Source organism: Mustela erminea, chromosome 12, assembly GCF_009829155.1.
Source record: "Mustela erminea isolate mMusErm1 chromosome 12, mMusErm1.Pri, whole genome shotgun sequence".
NCBI lineage: Eukaryota > Metazoa > Chordata > Mammalia > Carnivora > Mustelidae > Mustela > Mustela erminea.
In genome coordinates, this window is record NC_045625.1 from 77,816,809 (window position 1) to 77,841,590 (window position 24,782).

At 38.8% G+C, this 24,782-nt stretch overlaps 1 protein-coding gene across 4 annotated transcripts in view; it reads left to right on the forward strand.

Annotated features, from left to right (window-relative positions):
- Positions 1-873: 873 nt before the first annotated feature.
- CARNMT1 (carnosine N-methyltransferase 1) overlaps positions 874-24,782 on the forward strand; it is a 50,920-nt gene continuing 27,011 nt past the window's right edge. For 3 of the 4 annotated variants that reach the window (XR_004277378.1, XM_032307147.1, XM_032307146.1), the window contains exons 1-3: positions 874-1,203; positions 9,491-9,686; positions 10,523-10,686. Coding sequence is in view for 3 of the 4 variants with exons in the window: in XM_032307147.1 (XP_032163038.1) it covers positions 968-1,203; positions 9,491-9,686; positions 10,523-10,686 (596 nt within the window). In the remaining variant the exon portion in view is untranslated. The remainder of the gene's footprint in view (positions 1,204-9,490; positions 9,687-10,522; positions 10,687-24,782) is intronic. The other variant, XM_032307144.1, reaches the window with a different exon arrangement.

Here is a 24,782-nt window from a genome sequence, read left to right on the forward strand (position 1 = left end):
TGCTTCCTGGGCATGTTTAACTGTTCGGAATAAAGCAATCTTTCCTTTTAAGTACTTTTTTCTAAGACTGATATGCTGAGTGTAGATAAAATTGAATAAAATGAGTTATTTCCTAAGAATAATATTAAATGTGTGTGAGGCACCTATTTTAACTACGAGGTCAGAGACAAATGAGATAGAAAGTGTATGTAGATGAAGAGGAAGTCGTTAAGTCCTGCACTGCTAAGGGCCACCATGAGGTGCCTGGCGCCAGTGTTGAGGCACTGTGGCTCCTGCGCATTTTGGTGGTCTTCCAAAGCGTGGATACCGGGTAGGTTTTGGCTTTAACATCTTTTTCCTCTGCTGCCGTCACCAGTCAGGACGGGAATAGGATTTTCGCAAGCCTCTAAACACTGAAAAGATGATGGTGATTCTCTTCCCTATGTAATTAAAAATGGAAATAGACTTAGAAAATAAAGCTTAAATCTTCCCACTAGATTTTCTTAAATAAAAATTCCTAATAAATTCATCAAAGCTGAACTCTTTTCCCACCTTTCCTTCCTTTAGACTTGGCTCCAGAATCCAGCACTTTCAAGCTGTTAAACCAACCCACGCGGCTTCCCGCAGGTGCCAGCCCCACCCCAGCAGGGATCTCCTCCTTCACTCCTCCCACCTGCCCCTTCGCCCCGCCCACTGGGCGCGTCGTCGTTACGGCAGCGCGCTGTCGCCGAAGGCCCGCAGCAAATGAGCGCAGGCGGCGGCGGCCCTCCGTCGTACCCTCGCGGGCGCATGCGCGCTCGTGCCGGGCGCTCCTGAAGACCTGGCGGAGCCCGGCGCGGATGGAGGCCTGAGGGCGGCGGGGGCGGAGCGCACCGCGAGCTGGGGGCATGTCCGCCGCGGGCGCCGTCTAGAGGAAGGCCGAGCAGCCGCCACCACGCTCTCAGTCGCGGCGAGACGCAAGCGAGCCAGGCCTAGGGCCGCGGCGGCGATGCAGCGACGGCGGCGCCCTCCGCCGCCGGCTTCTCAGCTGCCCGAGGGCTGCGGGGGAGGCGGCGGCGGCCGCAGCGGGAGCGAGGAGGTGGAAGTGCAGTTCTCCGCCGGGCGTTTGGCCTCGGCCGCGGCGGTTTCGGCGGCGGCGGCGGCCGCGCGCAGCACGGAGGAGGAGGAGGAGCGGCTGGAGCGCGAGCACTTCTGGAAGATCATTAATGCCTTCCGCTACTACGGGTAAGAAGCCCGTGGCGGACCCCGGCGCAGCCCATCGAGGTGCCCGCCGGTCGCGGCGGACCCGCCGGAACGGGGGCGCCCCCCGCGCTCGCCCTCGGCCGCCACGCCTCCGGGGCGCCGGGACCGGGCCGCCAGATCTGACCTCGGGGCCCCTGAGTCACCTCGTACCACCTTAGCCCCTCCCGGCCCTGCACCGCCGCGTGTCTGCCGCGCCGTCTGCTGCCCAGCCTCGTGTCTTCCGACCTCGGGATCAGATTAGCTCTCTTGCCTTCCATCCCTCGTTCAAGGTTTGGCTGTGAGGCCGGTGGGGGTGACCGGAAAAGTGCTGTTAACAATTGCAGATAGAAGATGACGGTGGTAAAATCGGCCGGTGCTGGGCATGATCTTTATGTGTTGTCGATGTCCTCCAAACCGAACACACGGAGAACCCAAGTTCACCTACACGTGGGATGCCGTAGGACGAATTTCCCCAAACTGTTGCCAGTTCTTGTGAGAGCTGCATCAGATTTTCACCCCAACCCCCTTGGCGCTTTGAACGTGCAGGCACATTAGTGGTGAATGATGGCGCTCAGTGTCTTTAACTGGTGGGTGAAAGTAATAAGGTCGAAGGTGGTCCGGATGTTCTCAAATTTGCTAATTATTAAAGAGGGAAATGAGAGAAGGCATAGTAAAGAACCGCTTTTATGATCTTTTATTCTGCAGACATATATCGAATTCTCACTATGGGCTGGGCACTGTGGTAGGACTTTTAAACTCCCTAACTTTAGTTTTCTTCTTTCTAGATAGATGTTAAAATAGCGTAGTCGCAACATTATAATCTCAGGATCTGAAAGGGACTTAGATTTTCAGGGAAATAGAGCACTTTTATTCCTGTTAGAGTTGAGCCTACCGATGACTATGTGTTGAGTCTGCAGTTGGAATGAGATAGGACCCGCACAAGTAAAACTGTTCCCTTAGATGGGCTCCTGTTGTGATAGTCAGTGCAAACTAACTTTTTTTTTTTTTTTTTAATGACTATGACCTCTTCAAGGGCAGGGACTGAGCCTTATTTATTTTTGTGTCACCAGTGCTTGGCATATGTTGTTGAAGCTCTATTTTTAACAAATAAGACAAGTAGTAGCAAAGAAATACATTTGTCCTTCCCAGATAGCTTGCGAATTTGTGACAAATCGGTAGTTTGTTACTATTTGAATTTGGAAACTTGCATAATTAAAGCCTAAAGTGATTTAGAATCTCATTGCATTTTTGTAACATGAGTTTTTTGAAGTACAAAGATCTTGAAATAATTTACTGGCTAAACCCAGGCATAGGAAGTAGACTGCATTACCTGTGGAGCCCAAAAGGGAATTAACTAGTGTGGGGATTTTATTTGGTATCGACAGAGGCAGGAAGGCAGGCAACCACAGACTTGAATTTGATGCAAGTATTGTGTCTTAAGAATCACGCAGGGAGGAGAAACAACTAACACTAGATTTAGATAGCTGGGAGAGGTAGATACAGAAAAGTCTGGTACATTTTACTATGGAAAAATCTAGAAAAGGGTACTGGACTATGTTTGGGAAAGATAGTGGACCCAGATAGTTAAGATGTGTTTCTGTGCTGGCTCTAATATATTAAGACTAATCTAAAATTGATAGTTAAGATTAGGTATCAAGTGGGCCCTTGTGTGGGCCAATAGGGACCTTTGACCTGGAAGTAGGGCTCAAGTGTGGCAGTGTAGAGAAGAGTGCTTGTGTGCATGTTCTAATGGTTGTATAACTTCCTATACGCTAATCCCTCTTTAGCAGTTTAATATGGGATTGAGGATAATTTCATTTTTTAAAAACAATTCTTTTTATTTGTGTATTCTTTATGGAACACTTCCAATAGGAGCACCTGGGTGGTCCTGGAATCGAGAGCCGCGTATCGGGCTCTCTGCTCATCAGGGAGTCGTGTCTTCTCCCTCTCTTTTTGCATGCCTCTCTGCCAACTTGTGATCTCTCTCTCTGTCAAATAAATTTTAAAAATCTTTTAAAAAAATTATAAAAAAAAACCACTTCCAGTAGACTGAAGATAGTATTAAAAATATGCTTTAAAAAATCTCAGTGGAAGAGCTAGGGATATGGAAAGCATTTTGTAGCAGAAAACAAACTGGGTTGTTCCATTGCAACATTTTCTGATCTAGGCCTCTGCTGTTCAATACCATAGTCACTAATCACATCTGGCTAAATTTAAGCTTAAGTTAATCAAAATTTAATAAAATTTAAAATTCATTTCCTCAGTCTTTCTAGCCACATTTCAAGTGCTCAGTAGCCACATGTGGCTGGTGTCAGCTATATTCGACAGGGCACATGTAAGCCCTGCAGTAAGTTCTGATGGACAATCTATTTTAAACCTTTAGCAAGTACTTCTAAATTTTGGAGAGCTTAGTTTCGCTGCTAAATGCCTTTTAGTCATTATATAGGGGATTTAGCTTAAAGGTCACAGGGCAAGAGATGTCTTAATATATTTCCAATGGCTTCTAATTTTGTGTTGCCTATGGGTTTTGCTTAGATGACATATTTTGATTAAGGCAAAAATGATTGTAGCATTGTAGCAAATAGTAAAAAAAAAAAAAAAAAGTTGTCATCCCTAAGATACCAGTCTTGTTATGAATCAAGATACTCACATTAGAAGATACTACAGTTGGGGGGCGCCTGGGTGGCTCAGTGGGTTAAAGCCTCTGCCTTCGGCTCAGGTCATGATCTCAGGGTCCTGGGATCGAGCCCCACATCGGGCTCTCCGCTCTGCGGGGAGCCTGCTTCCTCCTCTCTCTCTGCCTGCCTCTCTGCCTACTTGTGGTCTCTCTCTGTTAAATAAATAAATAAAATCGTTAAAAAAAAAATTAAAAAAAAAATTTAAAAAAAAAAAAAGAAGAAGATACTACAGTTGAAAATTAAAGATCTTATCAGAAACAGCCTACTTTTAGAAATAGCAAATAGCAGTTAGGTAAGATTTTAAAAATTGAGATGTAGAGTTTTTTTGTACAGGTGCAGGAACAGGCATATAAAAAGGTGAACAGTTTGCCCAGGCTTATACAACCAAATTGTGGTAGAGTCTGGCCTGAAATTCAAGATGGTTCACTGCATTAGTAAGCAGCAATACTAGTAAGACAATTTTAACTTAATATTTTAATAAATTTTGAAGTGGATTGGGTCAGATTTTCCTTCTGAAAAGATACACTTTCCTGTTTAGAGTGCTAGAGTAGTTCAACAGGTGCAAAGAAAGGGGTCTATGACCTTGGTCCTTGGCTCAGACCCAGTATCAGACCCACCCTGATGAAAGGAGACAGAGTTGGGGGTCACTGCCAAGACCAGCCTTCTGGGGACGCCTGGGTGGCTCAGTTGGTTAAGCAGCTGCTTTGGCTCAGGTCATGATCCCAGGGTCCTGGGATCGAGTCCCACATCGGGCTCCTTGCTCCGCAGGGAGCCTGCTTCTCCCTCTGCCTCTGCCTGCCTCTCTGTCTGCCTGTGCTCACTCGCTTTCTCTCTGACAAATAAATAAAGTCTTTGAAAAAAAAAAAAAAAAGACCAGCCTTCTGGAGAGAGCCGAAGGTAGAGATACCCTTGAAATATGGCTGGCCACTCTATTTTCGACCCTTAATCACCAGAGGATATGTATGGCCTCTTGCTGCTGACTGAGTTCAGAACCAAGGAGAGTCTGAAGGTTGTAAAACATTCCTTTAAAGCAGCATTGGGAAATTCTCTGAAGGGCCAAGCAATGAATATCTTAAGGTCAGAGGGCTAGGTGGTCTCTGTTACAAGTATTCAACTCTGCCCCTGTGTGAAAGCAACCATAGGCAGTATGTGAACAAACGGATATGGCTACGTTCCAGTAAAAGTCTTTACAAAATGGACCCAGTAGCCGGGGGACATAGTGTACCCACCCCTGCCTTAAATTACATTGGTAGTGTAAGCATTTCCAAAATAGTGAAGTTAGCCACATTTAAAATAGTGTAAAGAGTGGACTCTTGTGTCAGCTTCAGGAAGACCTCACTTATTTCAGGAGACTCACTGTGGATGTATGTTATGGACAGTTGTGTGGACCATTAAAAATCAAGGGTTAGGAGGGGCGCTGGGGGATTGAGTCCCGCATCAGGCTCTCTGCTCAGCGGGGAGCCTGCTTCCTCCTCTCTTTCTGCCACCTCTCTGCCTACTTGTGATCTGTCTGTCAAATAAATAAAATCTAAAAAAAAAAAAAATCAAAGGTTAGGAGATGTGCTGCAACTCACTCTGTTCTGTATAGTTACCTCACTTCTGTTATCAGTAATTGACAGCAGATATGTGTGGGCTCTATGGACCATTCCATAACTTACCTCAGCTACCCGGCAATCATGGAAGTTAAGTAGTCCTCATGGAGAATGAAAAATGGCACCAAGGGGGTATATAACTGAGTATTTATTGATTGTTATTTGCATAGGCTGAAATCTGGAGATTCAGTTGGGACAAACACAAGATTTGTATTTTAGATGAATTCATTGGGTGTGGTAGACTTTGGGGACAGCATTCCTAGGGAGCAGGCCTCTTGGGAATCTTTGAGAAATCTAATGAGGGCCTGAGAGAGGTAGTGATTTGCAGAGAGTTTATGAAGTAGAATCAAAAGGATCTGGAGCTTGTGGTTGTGGGGTCTGTGAGAAGAGGCATTTTAGGATGACTCATTTGTTTCTGACTTGAGTGGATGTATGGTATACCATTCATCAATGTCAGCCATACAGGAAGAAGTGCAGGGGTTTTATTGGGGTAGGAGGTGATCATGTGCTAAGTTCAGTTTGGATATGTTGAATTTTGAGATATGCTGAGAGGAAGGTTATGGGGCATCTAGTGCCCAAGAATACTAGAAATGAAGTACTGGGAGACTGTTTAACCAGGTGGGCTCTGAGTTGTAACCCTTCACGACTCTGCTGTTTGCCTAACACATAATGGTCACCTTAAATAGTTCCTTTAGTGTCCTACTCTATTTTATAGGAATGTAAATTGATATGATCCTTCTGAAAATCAGTTTGTATCAAGAACCTTAAAAATACTTACCTTTTTTCCTTAAAAAAAAAAAAAGATTCATTTATTTTAGAGTGAGCGAGGGGTGAGTGGGGTAGAGGAGGTGGGTGGGGGGTGGGGAGGGTCAGGGTAAGAGGGAAAGGGAGAGAAGCAGACTCCCCACTGAGCTCAGAGCCCACTCCGGGGCTCCATCCCACAGCCCATGAAATCATGACCTGAACTGAAACGAAGAGTCAGACGCTTAACTGACTGAGCCACCCAAGCACCTCAATACTTGTCCTTTCTAAGTTGGTATTTCTTCCTTTGGGAATTTGTACTGTTTTTGTCTTTCTAGAATATAGACAGATTTGGAACACAGAAAAGTTCATCATATAGACAAGTGAAAGTATCTAGATGCCTAGGGAAAAGTACTAAGTAAATTTTGGTTGCATAGATGGGATAATGAACAGTCATTACAGTCATTTGCCCTGTAGTCATTAGAGAAGTTTTTTCTGATCTGGGCAAATTCTTTGATAAAGATGAAGAATTACAAGTGCTTCTAAAAAGTTGATGTGCATGTGAACCATTTGGAGAGCTTGTGAAACGGCAGATTGCATTTCAGGGGTCTTAGGTGGGGCCTGACTGAGCTGCTTGGTTTCTAGTTATCTCCAAGTGAAGTGCGGTTCTCTGTATCACATTTTGACTAGAGAGGCACTTAAATGGCTTTGTTTTAACAATAGCAAGGAGAAATAATGCCAAAAAGTTAGAAGTGATTCCTTTTAAAGAGGGATTATTAGTAGCTTTTTTTCCTGGAGTACTTTTAATTCTCTACATTTTTTGTATTTTCATTGTGAACGTATTAGTTACATAACTGAGGTGTACCTACCATGTTATTTAGGCCCTGGGCTAAGTGATTTGTGTGCATTACTTTGTTAAATTTTCAATGAAATCCCATTGGATTGGCAGAAGAATATAATAGTACGTAACCTTGTGGGGTTTTATGGCTATTTTCCAGAGTAATCCATTTTCAGTGACTTAGTGGTGGGCCTGGCTTTTATTAAATCTCAGTAAATGTTAGCTTCTCTAATCATCATCAGTTTTGTTATGTATTACCTTGTTTTTTATGTGAGACAGTTGGGACACAGAGAAAGGAAGTAACTTCCCAAGGGCTGCACAGCAATAGGTGGCATAGCCTGGATTTCAACCCAGTTGGACTCCACAGCTCACTATTACACTGTCTCTTTGGGGGGGACAAAAGCAAACATCGATGTAGCCGCTGGCAACGTAATCTTTTCCCATTACCCTGCCATTCCCTCCTTGACCCTGAGCACCACAGCCACCACACACAAGCTTCTAAAAACCTGGTCAGGTTATTGCTTCACTCAAGAGCTTCTTCACAGCTTCTTTTTTTTTTTTTTTTTAAAGATTTTATTTATTTATTTGACAGACAGAGATCACAAGTAGGCAGAGAGGCAGACAGAGAGAGAGGAGGAAGCAGGTTCTCACTGAGCAGAGAGCCCGATGTGGGGCTCGATCCCAGGACCCTGAGATCATAACCTGCGCTAAAGGCAGAGGCTTAACCCTCTGAGCCACCCAGGCACCCCCTTCTTCACAGCTTCTTAATTATTATCCAGAAATTAGAGAGTAATTTGGCATAAAAGTGAGACAGTTACTTGGGTGAATAGAAAGATTCGGACAACCAAATGAAAAAGTGTTTTTCATTTTCATTTAGTATGGAGTAAATGCCAAAAAACGTTGAGAAGAAACACAAACACTTACTTATTTGTTTGTATATATAAAATGCAAAGAATGATGCAGTGAATACCCATGCACCCCACACCTGGTATGCAAAAAAATCCTTTCCCCTGAAAGAACATCACTTTCTTTCATTTTCATTTCCTTGCTTTCTTTGTAGTTATTTTTAATGTATGTTCAGTCCCTGTAATATTATTTTTATATAAGATAGAATTGTACATTGTGTGTTTTTCTTCAACTTGCTTTTTCCAACAAATATTTACATTCATGAGTTTTCTCCATATTGTGTATAGTTGTAGTTGATTAATTTAATAGCATTCCATTGTACTGCACTTCATTCATTTTACTGGTGATGAACCACTAGGTTGTTTGCAGATTTCTTGTTTGTTATATATAACTGTGCTAATAAGAAGATAGTTTATGTTTCATGGTGCCCATTTGCAAGAGTTTCTTGAGTATGTGTCTAGGACTGTAATTGCTAGGGAATGTGCATACTAAGCTTTACTGGGATAATGCTAAATTATGTTCCAAAGTGGTTGTACTAATTTATTGCACTTCTCATCAATCAGTATGTATATATATTCAAGTTACTCAATATTTTTGGAATATTTCCTATAGTCAAGCTTTTAGATTTTGCCCATCTGATTGATGTAAAATGGCATTCATTACAAATATAATAATCAGCTTTTTAAAATGGTGGGGTTTTTTGTTTGTTTTCAGGTTGTTTTTTGTTTTTTTTAAGATTTTTTAAATTTATTTATTTGACAGGCAGAGATCACAAGTAGGCAGAGAGAGAGGAAGGGAAGCAGGCTCCCTGCTGAGCAGAGAGCCCTGTGCGATGCCGATGCCTGGATGCGGGGCTCTCTGATCCCAGGGCCCCGGGATCATGACCTGAGCGGGAGGCAGAGGCTTTAACCCATTGAGCCACCCAGGTGCCCCTGTTTTCAGGTTTTGTAAATTGGTAATCTCCAAAGTGACCTTTAGAGTTATTTGGAAACTTCTGGAATGCAAATTGTGAATACTATCATGTAAAATGCTATAGAATTTCAATTTTTCCTGTTTACTACTTTTGTAGTACATAAGATCCTTTGTGTTTTTAAAAAAAATTCATCTTGGTTGGTTCTTAATTTCAAAACACATTTTGTATATTCTAAAGTAATTTCAGAGCAGTGTTCTGCTGTTTGATGGAGAAATTTAAAGTATTCATCTATTTTGCTGAAAATTTTAAGTTTGGAAATGAAAATCATAAAAATAAACTAATTGTACATTAATCCTCTTTATGCTTTCTTTTTCCCTTCTAAGTGGTGCAAATGTTTACTTTCTTATAAACTGTCTTTTGTTTGGTTGCTTAGAGAATTTGTAATAAGGTAAAAACATAAAACTTCCTAAGTTGATATCGTTTAAGAAACCAAAAGATTGTAAATCACAGGGCAGTATCCCGACATTATAAAGGAACAATTGTACAGAAAGACAACCTTAAAATAAGATTGGCCCTCATGAGAATTCTTTTGCCAATTTAAAAAACACCTTTTATGTTTTAGCACCAGTATGCATGAGCGAGTGAACCGAACAGAAAGACAATTTCGATCACTTCCAGATAATCAACAGAAACTACTTCCTCAGTTTCTTCTTCACTTGGACAAGATTCGGAAATGCATTGATCATAATCAAGAAATACTACTGACCATTGTGAATGATTGCATACATATGTTTGAAAATAAAGAATATGGAGAAGATGTATGTGAAAGTTTGTTCTATTTTTATTTTAGGGTTTAATCTCTGCATTTTGAGGTCTTTATCTTTCTGGATTTCATTTTTATATTTTGCATGGGCCATTTGCTCTACTCAGAGAATGTTTTCACTTATATGTTCAAGTATTTGATTAGACTTTTTAGAATAGTATGCCAGAAACTGGATTTGTTCACAGATTTTTTTTTTCCCCCTAGAAGTAGTAAGGTAATTGCTGGCATATTGCTGTTTGATTCACATTGTGTTCTAACTGTTCTAGCATATAGAGTTAGTGACTTTAACTTTTACAACCAACTCTTTAGCTGTGTAAAATTTCCTTTGCTTAAATTCATTTTCAGTATCTTGTATCGATACTTATCTTTTACTTTAAGAAGTTATTTTCACTTATAAATCTCAAGGGACTGGCAGTAATAAAGACTGAAGTCCTTTTTTTGTATCCACAGGATGGATACGGTTGGGTCACTCCTGTGTGAGCCTCTCCATGCTGCCCCGTCAATGACCTGGAGGGACTTCCTTCCCTCTCTTAGAGAGAGAAGATGTTCCGTCTCCATAGCAGCTCAGTTCTGGTCCTCCCTGAGTAAAGACTGCTTAGTTATATGGTGGTTTCATGATTAATGGACCTTAAATCTATTGAGGGTAGAAGTGAGACCCCCAAACTCTTTTCGTGTAGGATCTCAAGCTGCACTTGAACCCTGGTTGAGGTGAGAGGCTAGTGATGTATCCACTAAACCATCCATATAGCCCTGTAGTAGCATGTCTGTTTGATCATATTCAAGACTGATTTCCTTGGTCAGAAGCTAATAGATTTCTGTTTTTTTAAACAGGGGAATGGAAAGATTATGCCAGCATCTACATTTGACATGGATAAACTAAAATCTACACTGAAACAGTTTGTGAGAGACTGGAGTGAAACCGGGAAAGCAGAGAGGGACGCCTGCTACCAACCAATCATTAAAGAAATTTTAAAAAATTTTCCGAAAGAAAGATGGTAAATAGTATCTTATTTTTAACCAATTTTTAAAGATACGTAAGCACTCAGTTTCTCTGTAAGAAATTCCACAGTCCTGATTCATGTTTATAGTTGCTGCATGCCTGTATTTTTCCACATAAGGGTGTGTGGTGTTGTCTGTGTTCGTAGATGCTTTGTGTGAGGTTGTAGTCAATATTTTGAATACTCGATTTAGCACTGAAGGGAAATCACTCCATCTGGAAATTAATAAGGTTAGATTGAGTGTTCATTATCAATGATGTTTTCTTTTATAATTTGCCAATGGCAATGGAAGAAGCTGCAGACTTTGCATTTTCCTCATTATGACAAACTTGTAAGTCAATAAGGGATCTGTAGCTTAGAGCAGAGTTTCTTTTTTGTGCCATGAAAAGCCTCAGCAGTCCACTTTTCAGAATAGCATTTATAAAGGAATCAAATAAAATGCATAAGATTGCAAAGAAACCAATTTTGAAGATTAGTTATCAAAATATTAAAAAGCACATTTATGCTGGAACATGCTTTGTATCCTGTATCGCATTAAATAAGATCTAGCAGCAAGTGTAATTACTGTATCTTTGAAAATACCACAATATGTGTTATTTGGAGAATCTTAACAACTTCAAAATAACTTAAAGTTAAGTTGCATTTTATAGTGCTCATATACTCTACCTAATCACCAATTCTTAACGTTTTACATTTTATTATTTCTTCCTCCTTCCCTCCCTCCTTCCCCTGTTTTATGATTATGTCTAAAACGACATGTATGCACACTTATTACTTAAGCCATTTGAAAGATCAGTTTGTGTATATATATATATATATGTATATATATATATATATTTTTTTTTTTTACCTTTTAATACTTCAGAATTCATTTCTTAAGAGCAAGGATATTTTCTTACATAAAAACAGTGTATTTATCAGATTGAGAAAATTTAACTGAGAATACTGTTTTCAGATCTACAGTCTGTATTCAAGTTTTATAAAATTATCCTGAAGATGTTCTTTATAACACTCTTCTGTCCGGTCTAGAATTCAGCCCTGGATATTATATTACATTTCATTATAACATCTTAGTCTTTAATCTGGAACAGTTCCTTAGCCTTTCTTTGACCATGATGGGGATTTTGAAGAAGATAAGGCAGTCATTTTATGGAATATTCATCAGTTTAAGATTATTGATGTTTCTTTCTTTCTTTCTTTCTTTCTTTCTTTCTTTCTTTCTTTCTTTTTTAAGATTTTATTTATTTATTTGACAGAGAGAGATCACAAGTAGGCAAAGAGGCAGACAGAGAGAGAGGGGGAAGCAGAGCCCCACTGAGCAGAGAGCCCGATGTGGGGCTCGATCCCAGAACCCTGAGATCATGACCCGAGCTGAAGGCAGAGGCTCAACCGACTGAGCCACGCAGGTGCCCCTATCTGATGTTTCTTTATGATTGGATCTGGATTATATGCCCCTTTTCAAAATAATACATAATTGATATGTAATTGATCGTTCTTCTCAGGATATCCCATTGAAAGTCATATAGTGTCTGCCTTAGAGTTGTCAGCCATTGATGATTCTTGCATGAACTGGTCTGTCCTGTGCTGATTATGGAATGGTGCTTTTCTAAATTTATAATTATCAGTCAGCATTCTACTGTATCTATAAACTATTACCTGAAAAGACAAATGGTTCCTGTTTTATTGAGTGGGTTATGATCCGTTACTTTTGGTTTTTTATTGTGAGTGCTGCCTCAGATTTAGCAAGTGGGAATCCCTTCAAGTTGGCCCCTGTGTCCTTTCACATGGCCCAATTCTTTTTGAGCGCTTCCTTATTTTCTGGCACAATAAGGTATTTTCAGTCCCATCATGTATCTTCCCTACTTTAGTTCTGGAATTGGATATTTTTCCAAGAACCTGTTTCCTTTAATGTGGAATTGTATGTAGGAACCAAGATCTGGCACTAGACATGTTTGTTGTTACTAAGGTGTCACAGCTTTTGAGCCTTTCAGTAGGCAGAGAACACACACATAGACACACACATACTGGAAAGCATTCATTCATACTGATTCCTTCAGTTCCAGTCCAACCCCAAAGGTTTCCTTCTTGGCTTCCCCTGTTCTTTACATCTGTCTGCCTTTTCCCACGGTGAGAGCCTGGCTTGGGACAACATCAGTACATTCACTCATTCACTTAGTCCTGTAGTACTCACATAATGGTTTCAGAATTGCTGCCTCCATACTACTCTGAGAAACAAACTGCCAGCAGGTGTTTAGGATTTGCTAGCAATTATTTTTTCCCCTAAGTGAAGAGTATTCGCAAAAATATTCTTCACGAGTTACTGACATAAGCTTTGCTTCAACCCCCTATCCTCAGTGTGGTTGTGTTTTTTTATTTGAAAATCAGTATATTGAGGTTTATTTTTCTATTTGCTTCCCATTTTTAGGGTTCTGTCTTGCCCCCACTCCCCATCCTTGTTCATTTAAATTTACTTTTTGATTTGTGTGCTATCAGTTATCAACTTGTGATATCCAGAAAAAGTGGTATTCCCTTCCCTGTTCCTTTAGTAGCCATCTCAACACCGTATTCTCAATCCCACATCCCGTGTAAGTAATCAGTATCATTAATTTCTTGTTTATCCTTCTTGTTTTTATTTTTTGTTTCTTTTTTTTAAAGATACTTAAAAAATTTATTTATTTGACAGATAGAGATCACAAGTAGGCAGAGAGGCAGGCAGAGAGAGAGAGGAGGTAGCAGGCTCCATGCTGAGCAGAGAGCCCGATGCGGGGCTCGATCCCAGGATCGTGGGATCATGACCTGAGCCTAACCCACTGAGCCACCCAGGCACCCCTATTTTTTGTTTCTTATGTAAGCAGATACAGGTGTTTTCTTCTTAGTTACCTCCTTTTGTTTCATGCACAAAATGCAGTAGTATTCTGTGTATTTTATGTTGCACTCTGCTTTTTTCACTTAGCAGTGTGTCTTAGAAATAGCTATATAGCAGTTCATGGAGATGCTCCTCAGCCTTTTTTACAGCTGTGAAGTACTTCAACCAATCTTCTGTATGTGGTTATTTAAGTAGTTGGCAGTATCTTATATATTAATTATGTTATAAATTATGTTACAGTTAATAACCATGTGCATGGGTATTTTTGTACTGTTGGAAGTGTATCTATAGTATAAATTCTTAGACTTGGGATTGCTGAGTCTGAAAGGTAAATGCATATGTAGTGTGGTATGTTAGTCACCTTTTGTGTGCAACAGATTACCACAAACTTAACTGCTTAAAACAGCATACATTTATTATTTCACAGTTTCTTTGGTCAGAAGTCTGGGCATAGCATAATTGCATCCTCTGCATAGGATTTTACAGGGTTGCAATCCAGATGTCTCCTGGGCTGTGTTCTCATCTGGAGGCTTGACTGTGGAAATACCTGTCTCCAAGCTCACTCGTGTTGTTTGCAGACTTGACTTCATTGTGTGTGTGTAGGACTGAGGGCTCTGGCTTTGTTTTAACTGCCTTGGAAACCTGCCTCAGCTCCTAGAGGCCAGTTGCCATTCCTCGTCTTGTGAGCTTTCCCAAAATGGTCACTTCATCAAGCAGGCAAGGAGAGTCTTAGAGCAAGCAGGCTTTCAGGGGAGTCTTCTATAATGTGGAGTCATCACAAGGGTGGTTGTTGGTTAGAAGCAAGTCATAGATCCCTGTGCACACTAAAGGGAGGGGATTATAAAAAGGCGTGGACACCAGTAGGTGGGGGCCACTTTCGGGTCTCTGCCAGTTATTGCCACATATGCCTGTAAGGGTTGTACTGTTTTGCCTTCTTGCCAGCTATTTATGAAAGTGCCTGTTTACTCACAGCTTTGCCAGATATCGTACTACCAAGCTTTTGAACTTTTGCCAATCTAATGGGTGGAGAAACATATCTTGGCCTACTTCTCATTTGCATTTCTTATTATGAATGAAATTGAATATCTTCATATGTTTAAGGGCCATTTTATACTGTGTTTTAAGAACTACATACATGTTCATGTGTTCCCCCTCATTTAAAAATGTTGAGGTGAGGAGTGCCTGGGTGGTTCAGTCATCTGCCTTCAGCTCAGGTCATGATCCAGGGTCCTGGAAGTGAATCCTGCATTGGGCTCCCTGCCAAGCAGGGAGCTTCTCACTCTCCCCGCCACTCCTCCTGCTTGTACAAGCTCACTTGCATTCTCTCTCTCTCTCTCTCTCTCTGACAAATAAATAAAATCTTTAAAAAATACATAAATAAAGTTGAGGTAAAATGCATAGAGCAAAAGCAATGGTTTTAAAGTAAACAATTTGATGGTATTTAGTAGATGCACAGTATTGTGTATCCATCATCTCTACAGAGTTTGAAGACATTTGCATGAGCCCAGAATAAATCCTGTACCCATTAGTAGTGATCTTCCATTCTCCTTACCCCACCCCTGACCTCTGTCAGCAGTTTAACTATGAGGTGCCTAGATGTGTTTTTCTTTGAGTTTATCCTGTTTGGTGTTTGTTTTACTTTGGAAGGTTTGGATAGGTAAGTATCACCAAATCAGAGATTGTTTGCTCTTTTTTTTTTCTCTTCTGGGACTTGAGTTGCTTGTATATGAAACTGCTTGACAGTGTGTCTCAGGTACCTGTCAGATGACTCTTTTCTCATTAACTCTTTATATTTTAGTTTGGATCATTTCTATTGACCTTACTTGAATTTTACTGATTGTTTATTATTCCAGTGTATTGATAAACTCATTGAAAGACTTAACTCTGCTGCCAAATTAAAAAAAAAAAATGTCTAGGGCTTTCATATACACATACATTTCTGCGTGTGTTCTCTCTGTGCTCATATTTCCTATTTGTGCGTGTGATCGACCTTTTCTCCTTGATGCTTTAATGTATTTTTTATGGTCAGTTTCAAATCCCTGTCTGATAATTCCACCATATGTGCTCTTTGTGGGTCAGTTCTGATGATGGTTTCCTTTCATATCTGTGGGTTACATTTTTGTTCTGGTTGGCATGTCTCATTTTTTGTTGAATGCCAGATGATGTATGTAAAAGAATACAGAAATTGAAGTAAATAATAATGACAACTAGGAAAAAGGCATTCTCCTTTTGCAAGCTGTGAGCTTGGAGGGGTAAGTGAAACTTGTGTTTTTAATTTTTAATGTTTACATATATTAGTTGCTTCAATCACTTAAGAAAAAATAGTCTATAGACCTTTCATCTAGAAATATGGCAATGTAACAATTGTTGCTTTCTAGAAAATGAAGTAGTTCCTAAGTTTTCCTCTGCATCTCACCATTTACTTCTTGTACATTGATTTTAGTATCTTTCCTGTGGTAGAGTAATAGAAAGATCTTTGCAATGTTAAGAAACAGACTCTCAGGCATGAAAATACAGTTATTTCTTCAGCAGTAAATGAACTGCTATGTCCACAGGAAACCCTTGGTGTATTGGAATTATCATCTGCAAAGTATAGGATTTGGGCTTTTGTATCTTTTAGCTGGCTTTTAACAGGTAATGGCTGCTAATCCACCTGGTTTGGACCTCTGCATGGGAATGCCATGTAGATTATCTGTAGCTGGGTGCCATGAAAATCACCCACTGGTTTTTTAACTTGTGGCCAGTACATTTTTGACATGCGCTGCTATAGTAACCTGCTGAACACACAGTTGATGGGATAATAGATTCATTATAGACGTGCGATTCCTGTGTCACCTAAAACTTTCATTATTTTCATTCCATCGTTGATGACAATTGTGACACTTCACTGATTTTCTTTCTTGCTTGCTTTTTTAAGATTTTATTTATTTGACAGAGAGAGAGAGAGAGCACAAGCAGGGGAAGCAGGAGAGGGAGAAGGCGGTTCCTTGGTGAGCAGGGAGCCCAACATGGGGCTCAATCCCAGGACCCTGGGATCATGACCTGAGCTGAAGGCAGATGCTTAACTGACTGAGCCATCCAGGGACCTCTCACTGATGATCAATTCTAAAAACAATAATTCTCCAATCTGATTTATAGTGTCCTGAGTCTGAGACCCAGAAATAACTCAGGTAGTGAGTGACATTAAGAGCTCAGGTGAAATTATTTTTCCAGCCACGTTATCACTCAAAACAACAACAACAACAACAACAACAACAACAACCAAAAAACAAAAAACCAGCACTTCCATTGCTTGTTTCTACATGTCCAAATATTTGATGTACCAGGTTCAGAAGTAATGTGGTAATAATAATTCACTGACTTTTTAAAAAAAGATAAAATTTAGGAAGTTTCTAATGACATGTTTTTCTGGACAGAAGTTTATTCATAGGCTTCAAAGCTGGGCACATTTCAAATACTTCAGCTATTAGAAATGCTTGAGATATATAGTACTCATTTAAGAAGTTTTTAATTTATATTATTAGTGTCCACAGACTTGTTAACAAATTTTATGATTCCCAGTTTTATCAGTGAAGCTATAGTATGCTTGGGTTTCCTAATTTCTTATAACACTGACTCTTTTCTTCATGCTTTTTGTCATCTTTATTATATTTGGATTGAAGATGATTTGTCAGAGATGAAATTGTGTGGTCTTTGTGATCTTTAACCCTTTTTTTTTTGTATGTATTGATTCTTTGTTGGATATGTGATTTGCAAATATTTTCTCCAGTTATGTAGGTTGTCTTTTCACTTTCTTGATGTCCATTGATGTATAAAATTGTATAATTTTGATGAAGCCCAATTAATCTATTTTTTTCTTCTGGTGCTAGTATTTTTCAAACTAGTGTTTTTCAAATTTGGTGTCATGAAGATTTTCCCTAGTACTTTCTTCTAACAGTTTTATAGTTTTAATTCTTAAGTTTGTATCTTTGATCCATTTTGAGCTCATTTTGTATGTGGTATATTTTTTTACATAGAGATAACTGGTTTTCCCAGCACCATTTTTTAGACTGTCCTTTCCCCATTGAATAGTCTTGGTACTATTGTTGAAAATCAATTGGCTGTACCTGTGAGGGTTTATTTCTGGGCTCTTTGTTCTATTGGTCTGTACGTTGCCCCTTACAGCAATTCCATAGTATTTTAATTTCTGTAGCTTTGTAAGTTTTGAAGTCAAGAAGCATTAGTCCTTCAGTTTATTCTTTTTCAAGATAGTTTTGGCTATTTGGGGCCCCTTGCAATTCCATATGAATTTCAGACTGAACTTTTTCATTTTTGTGAAAAGGCTATTGCAGTTTTATTAGGCATTATGTTAACTGAGTAGCTTGGTTTGGATAGTATTGAGATCTTAACAATGTTAAATCTTCCTGTCCATGAATACAGAATGTCTATTTAGATCTTTAATTTCTTTCACCACTGTTTTGTAGTTTTCAGTGTACAAGTCTTTCTTGACCTTGGTCAGATTTATTCCTAAAGTATTTAGTTCTTTTAGATGTTACTGTAAACCGAATTGTTTTCCTAATTTCCTTTTGGATTATTCATTGCTGTTGTATAGAAACACATTTTTTAATGTCTTGATTGTGTAACCCTGCTGCTTTGCTTAATTTATTAGCTGGAGGGGCTTTCTTGTGGATTCTTGGCAGTTTTCTACATACAGATTCATAGCATCTGGGATTGAGATGGTTTACCTCTTCTTTTCCCCTTCAATACGTCTGGCCAGAACTTGTAATACAGTGTTGAATACCAGTGGTGAAAGGGGGCATCCTTATCATGGTCTGGATCTTCTAGGGAAAACTTTCGTTTTTTCACCGTTGAGTGTGACGTTAGCTGTAAGTTTTTCTTAAATACCCCTTATCATATTAAGGAATTTGGGGCACCTGGGTGGCTCAGTCATTAAGCATCTGTCTTCAGCTCAAGTCATGATCACAAGGTCCTGGGATCCAGCCCAGCATCATGCTCCCTGCTCAGTGGGAAGCCTGCTCCTTCCTCTCCCAATCCCCTTGCTTGTGTTTCTTTTCTCACTGTGTCTCTCTCTGTCAAATAAATAAAAATCTTAAAAAAAAAATTTTTCCCTCTGTTTCTAGTTTCATGAACATTTTTATCAAGAAAAGAAAATGTCTTTTCTGTGTCAAGTGAAATGATCATGTTTCTTTCCTTTGTTCAATTAATGTGATATATTACATTGATTGACTTTCTTTTGTTGAACCACCCTTGCATTCCTTGCATAAATTCCTTTCAGTCATGGTGAATAATCCTTTTAATGTGTTGTTGGATTCAATCTGCTAATATTTTGTTGAGGATTTTTACACCTGTATAAAGGGTATTATTAATCTGTTCTCTTTTTCTTTTGTGAAAATTCTTGTGAATTTTCTTTTCCTGAGATGTTATCTGATTTTAGGATAATGTTGGCCTCATAGAATGAGTTATAGGAAGTGTTCTTTAATTTTTTGGGAGTTTGAGAAGACTTGGTGTTCATTCATCATTAAATAGTTAATAGAATTTACCTCTAAAACCATCTGGTCGGGACTTTTCTTTGTTGGGAGACATCTTTGTCTTTTTAACGATGGGATATTGAGGTGGAAATGTTAAAATACGCTTTTAATTTTTCTTTAGGATATGAGGCCTTCCTTAATAATGCTTCTTTTGAAAATTGTAGGCCTTAGTTGGAGTGAATAGCTCAAAATGACACAGTTTTTAAAGGCTCCCTGTGTTTGCTTTAATGAATGCTACAGGTTAGTCTTTTTATCAGTAGTCCTACATTAAATATTCTACAACTGTTAGAATTATGATATAATTATTATGAACTTTTATAAATGTTGATATATGGTGGGATATGTTATTATATTGTAGGATGTTACAGTCTTAAAATTTATAGTTGGTACTCTCTGTCAATGTATATATTCAGTGCTGTGCTCTAAAAATAATAGATAATAGTTGAATAGCTTCTGTAAACATAAAGTCCAGGTCTTTCTCAAAATTGAAAATATTTCTGTTTTTGAGAAGTAGGTTATAAAGTAAGACATTGTAATTGGAATGTACAAACGTTTGCATATATTTGGGGGCTGAATGCCAAATGCTTATGTTAGCTTTATTTTTACCGTCTTCAAACATGACTTTGTTCCTATGCATTGAATCGTGATCATTGAATCATGTATATTACCATGCTGTCCAAACAGCATAACAATGTCAGCTGTACCAAAGGCCATGCATGCTATTGTTAAAGTACTTAGTGAACTTACACAGAGTATTGTTTTACTGTTATCTAGCTACTATTTTATTATTATTGTTATTGAAAGATAGAATGTGGACTGGTGAAGAAAGAATTAACTCTTAATGAATTTAATAGGTTATTTTATTTTACTTAATTTTTTTGAAAAAATCTTTACTTATTTATTTGACAAGAGAGCAAACACAAACGGGTGATGTGGCAGAGGGAGAGGGAGAAGCGGGCTCCTTGCCAAGCAAGGAGCCCCATGTGGGAGTTAATCCCAAGACCTTGGGATCATGACCTGAGCTGAAGGCAGATGTTTAATCGACTGAGCCACCTAGGCGCCCCTAGGTTATTTTAAAATTAAAACAAAATTAATTTTTTTGATTAGGTAAAGCACACCACAGTGTTGAAAATTTTAAATATTTTTTTAAAGATTTTATTTATTTATTTGACAGAGAGAGAGAGAGATCACAAGTAGGCAGAGAGGCAGGCGGAGAGAGAGGAGGAAGCAGACTCCCTGCTGAGTAGAGAGCCCCATGTGGGGCTCGATCCCAGGACCCTGAGATCATGACCTAGCCAAAGGCAGAGGCTTAACCCACTGAGCCACCCAGGCACCCCCACAGTGTTGCAAATTTTTAAAACTTCACAAGATTTAAAGTTGCTTTCCTAAAACTGTTACTCAGTTACCCATTTCCCTTCCATGAAAATAATCCATATTATAAGGGTAGACAGGCAGATAAACTTTAAATGAAGCATGCCAAGATATCTGTCAAACTGTTTTTTGTGTGTGCTATTCTTGGACACAACGGAAAAATTTCATTATCTCTTCCTATGTCATTTGTTTTGCTTTTTAAGTTTATACTGGTTTCCTTATAGTTGATAGGATGAGCTATCAAAAAACTTAAAAAAAATAAAACTAATGAAACAGTAAAGTTCGTGTCCGTGTTAAATAATTTTGCCATAAAGAAGTAAACCTCTAGTCCTGAAAAAGGGACATTAATTATAGCCCTTCAGCATCCAAATTGATTTTTAGGAAAATCCTGGTCAACTTTGAGTCTCAGTTAAGTTTCCAGGATCCTGTTTATGCCACAGTAAAAGTATATGGGAATTTGATGTCTTTACACTTGGCTGGTTTTGATCCACATTTATGTCAGCTTGTATGTTTTTTGTTTTTTTCATTTTGAAATTTCAGTGAAGGCCTTTTCTAACTGAGCTGTCTATAAAAGAAAGAATCCTTAAATATGTGTAGAAGTAGCTATACCTGTTGAGCATTAAAGTATTTTTTTCCTGTGAAAACACACTTGTCTTATTAGTTGGTCCAATTTGTCTCTTTTTAGAGTTTTACTTTATTCTGCTTTTTAGTTTTCTTAAATAGGCTCCACGCCCAGTGTGGGGCTTGAACTCATGACACGGAGATAGAGAATTGGAAGATCTACCGACTGGGCCACCCACACCCATGCGCCCCTACTTGGAGTTTTTAAGTGCCTGAGTTTGCAAGCACAAGTGGCTTTGAAGCCACAGATTGACATCTGTATTGCAGTCTACTGGCTAATTAAGGAAATGCTATTTTAATTGTGCTGAATGACAACCATTTTGGTAGTTACTAGCCTCTGGTCTGTTTTGGTTTTAAATAGATTAGGACTATACTTTAGTGAGCAGTTCATTGAAATTAGCAGTATAATTTTTCTTGAAGTATGAGCTCAAAGTTTAAACCTTTTTCTCAAATATGAACATACGCACACTAGCTTTTCATTTGATGGCCTGAACAGTATGTATTGAGAGTTTCACTTTTTCAGGTGACTAATAATGTTATCATTTGAATTTTAAAATTTTGTGCTATAAAGTTTATAGTTTGCTAAGGAAGGAGATTCTTAAGCTTGAGTCCCACCCGAAATGAAATCACAGCCGTGTAGAACCATATTCTCTTGTGAATCCTGAAAACTGTTGGGACTATATTTTTATATGGTAATTTCATTAACCCACCCCACTTTAGAAGAAAATGAAGTGATACTTTGTGTGTAGGAGAAAAATCGATTGTGTCTTTGCATTTCCCTCCAAAATGAAACAGATATACGGTTGGCCAGTTGAATATAGTTCTTTCATATAGTTGGACATTAGGAAACTATATGGTAAGCTTTAAAGAAGCATTTTTTGTCTACCTGCATTGAAGAATATAAATTGTAATTTATGAAAGGATTCTCGTAGCTAAAAGAGACCATTTAAAAAGAGAAAATGGAGGAAATGTAGACTGCCAAGTAACGCAGGAATAGAGACTGAAAATTTAGATTTATCCCTTATCCTGAAAGCCCTCTTAGCCCAAAACAAATATTTATTTCAGATCTTTCAAACAAAATCTTAAGCTCTTAAAGTTCAGGATTTCAAGTGCTTATAAATCTAGAGTAATAACTCAGTGGAAAAATAGTGTAACTGGACAGTTCACAGAAAAAGAAATACCAGATCCTCAATCTCATAAGAATATGTAAATGTGAAAAGCACACTAAGATGCCATTTTTCACCTCTTACATTGCAAAGTTTGAAAGTTATATAACTTAACTAAAGGTATGAGGAAACATAGCTTGCTGAAGGAAGAATAAATCAGTAAAATTTTTAGAAGGCAACTTGGTAATAGCTGACAAAATTTAAATGCATATCTTTTGACTCTTGGAATTCATTTTGCAGAAGCTTTCTATCATTCCTGCATTTGGAAGATCATATATGCCAAAGATTTTAACATTATAATAACAAAAGATTGGGAAAAAATCTAAAATGTCCTTAATTAGAGGATTTGGAGACTATATGGTATAGTCATGTAGTGAATTATTGATTCAGTTGTAAAACAGATAAGGAAGCTCTGTGTACAAATAGGAAAGATGTTCAAGATGCATTAAATCAGGGATAGCCAACTTTTTCTTAAAGGGCCAGCCAGCAAATATTTTGGCTATTCAGGCAGAGTAGTCTCTGGGTACAACCTCTGTTGTTGTGGGACACAGCCATAGACAATTTGTGTATGTGCATGAATATATTCTAGTAAAGCCTTATTTACAAAAATAGGTCTCTGGCCTGTGAGTCATAGAAAAACTTGGTATGTAAACTATAGCAGAGGTATGCCGTGCTGAAATTATTGAGAAGTGAGTCCAAGCTTTGCTTGGGATATTTGGGGAAGCATCATAGATAAGGTGGTAACTTAAACTGAGTTTCTGTGGGTGTATAGGAGTCTAAAGATTAAGGAATTGGTGAGAAGTTGTTTGATAATGGGGGTGCTTTATTGAGAGTTAATTAAGAGGTAAACGGATATTTTTGAAGGGACTAGGCACTAATGGTATCTCTAACCCATTTTCTACCTTTTTAAGGAGAATTTTTATTTATTTATTTGAAAGAGAGCATGAGCAGGATGGAGAGGCAGAGGGAGAGGGAGAAGCTGGCTCCTGGTTGAGCAGGGAGCCCGATGTAGGGCTCCATCCCAGGCTCCATCCTGGGGGATCAAAATCTGAGCCAAAGGCAGACACTTAACAGACTGAGCTACCCAGGCAACCCCCTCCATTCACTACTTTGAATAAAAAATATTTCAATACCTAGCTCTGTTAATCCTTGAAATTTTGCCATACTTACTTCATTCAGTGTTTGGTTTTGTTTGTGTGAGGTTGTTTTTGATAAATTTTTTAAAAGAAATATTACAGATACAGTTTAAACCGTGCCCTGTAAAACACGCTGAGTATATTCTCTTTTTCCAGAGATAACAACTAATACGAAGTTGTTTCTCTAACTTTACCTTCCTATAATAACTACATGTTTATATACCTTTAAACAAAACATTTTATTGTTTTTTATAGTGTAAAGATTAATAGAATGGTTGTGGTGTCATTTCACAATTGACTTTTGCTCAGAATTGTGTTTTTACTGTTTCCCTGTGTGGATCAGTGCTGGTCGACAGAAATACAATGCAATCCATATATGTTATTTTAAATTTGCTCAGTCACAGGTGGAATTAATAATATACTTTAATAACTCAGTGTATTTGAAATACTATTTCAGTATAAAATCAGTATGTGACATTATTAAGAAGGTATTTTACATTCCCTTTTTATACTGAAATCTGTTATCTGTTTTGCCCTCATATCACATTAGACTAGTCACATTTTACGTGTTCAGTGGCCATAAGTGGTGAGTGGCTTTTCCTGTTATTGAACAGAGAACTGCTGGGATTTGGATAGAACTGAACACTGGGAGGGCTTGAAAGTGTGTACACGCCGAACTACCCGGGGTCAGCTAAGCATCAACATGTGGACTCGAGAGAGTATTTTGTGTGTTGGAACTTGCTAATCTCCATCTGCAGTGCAAAAACCATTCCATGTCTAATAAAAGAAGCCTCTCTCAGGAACATTTCCTGCTGGTAATCTTTGGAGCACAGAACGGTGATACCAGCCTGTCCCACATTCTCTAGATACACAGGAGCTCCACGTTTTGTCTGTATAGGTGTACTCTCTTCCTTCTTGCTTGTCTGGAGTAAACTGTCGAAATTGTTCCTGCTGTTATCAGGGATGTCACATTTGTAGTAGATACACTGCTTCTCCATATTTGGACCTTAATAACTAGGTAAACTTTTTGCTTATTTTTGCTAAGAATCTCTAGTGGCAGCATTGAGCCCCATATTATATGCCTCTATTCCTGGTTTTCTAAGGTTTAGCCACGTTTACAGTCCATGACACTAAAGGTCTATCTGTAGACTTTATTTCCCTTATTTTCCACCAGAAATACCTTCATAGAAATGCCCTAGAGTTAACATGCAGTCATAGAAGAAACTGCCTATTAAAATGCTTTAGTTTTATACATACTATAATTAGAGGGATTTTCCATTATGCTGTTACTGTCCCTCAAAAATGACCATGAAAAAAGTCCAAGAACAAAAACATAGGGAAAAATTCTCTCCATCTTGCTCATTCATTACTTTTTTCTTTTTTTTTTCAATTCTGTGGCTTTTGT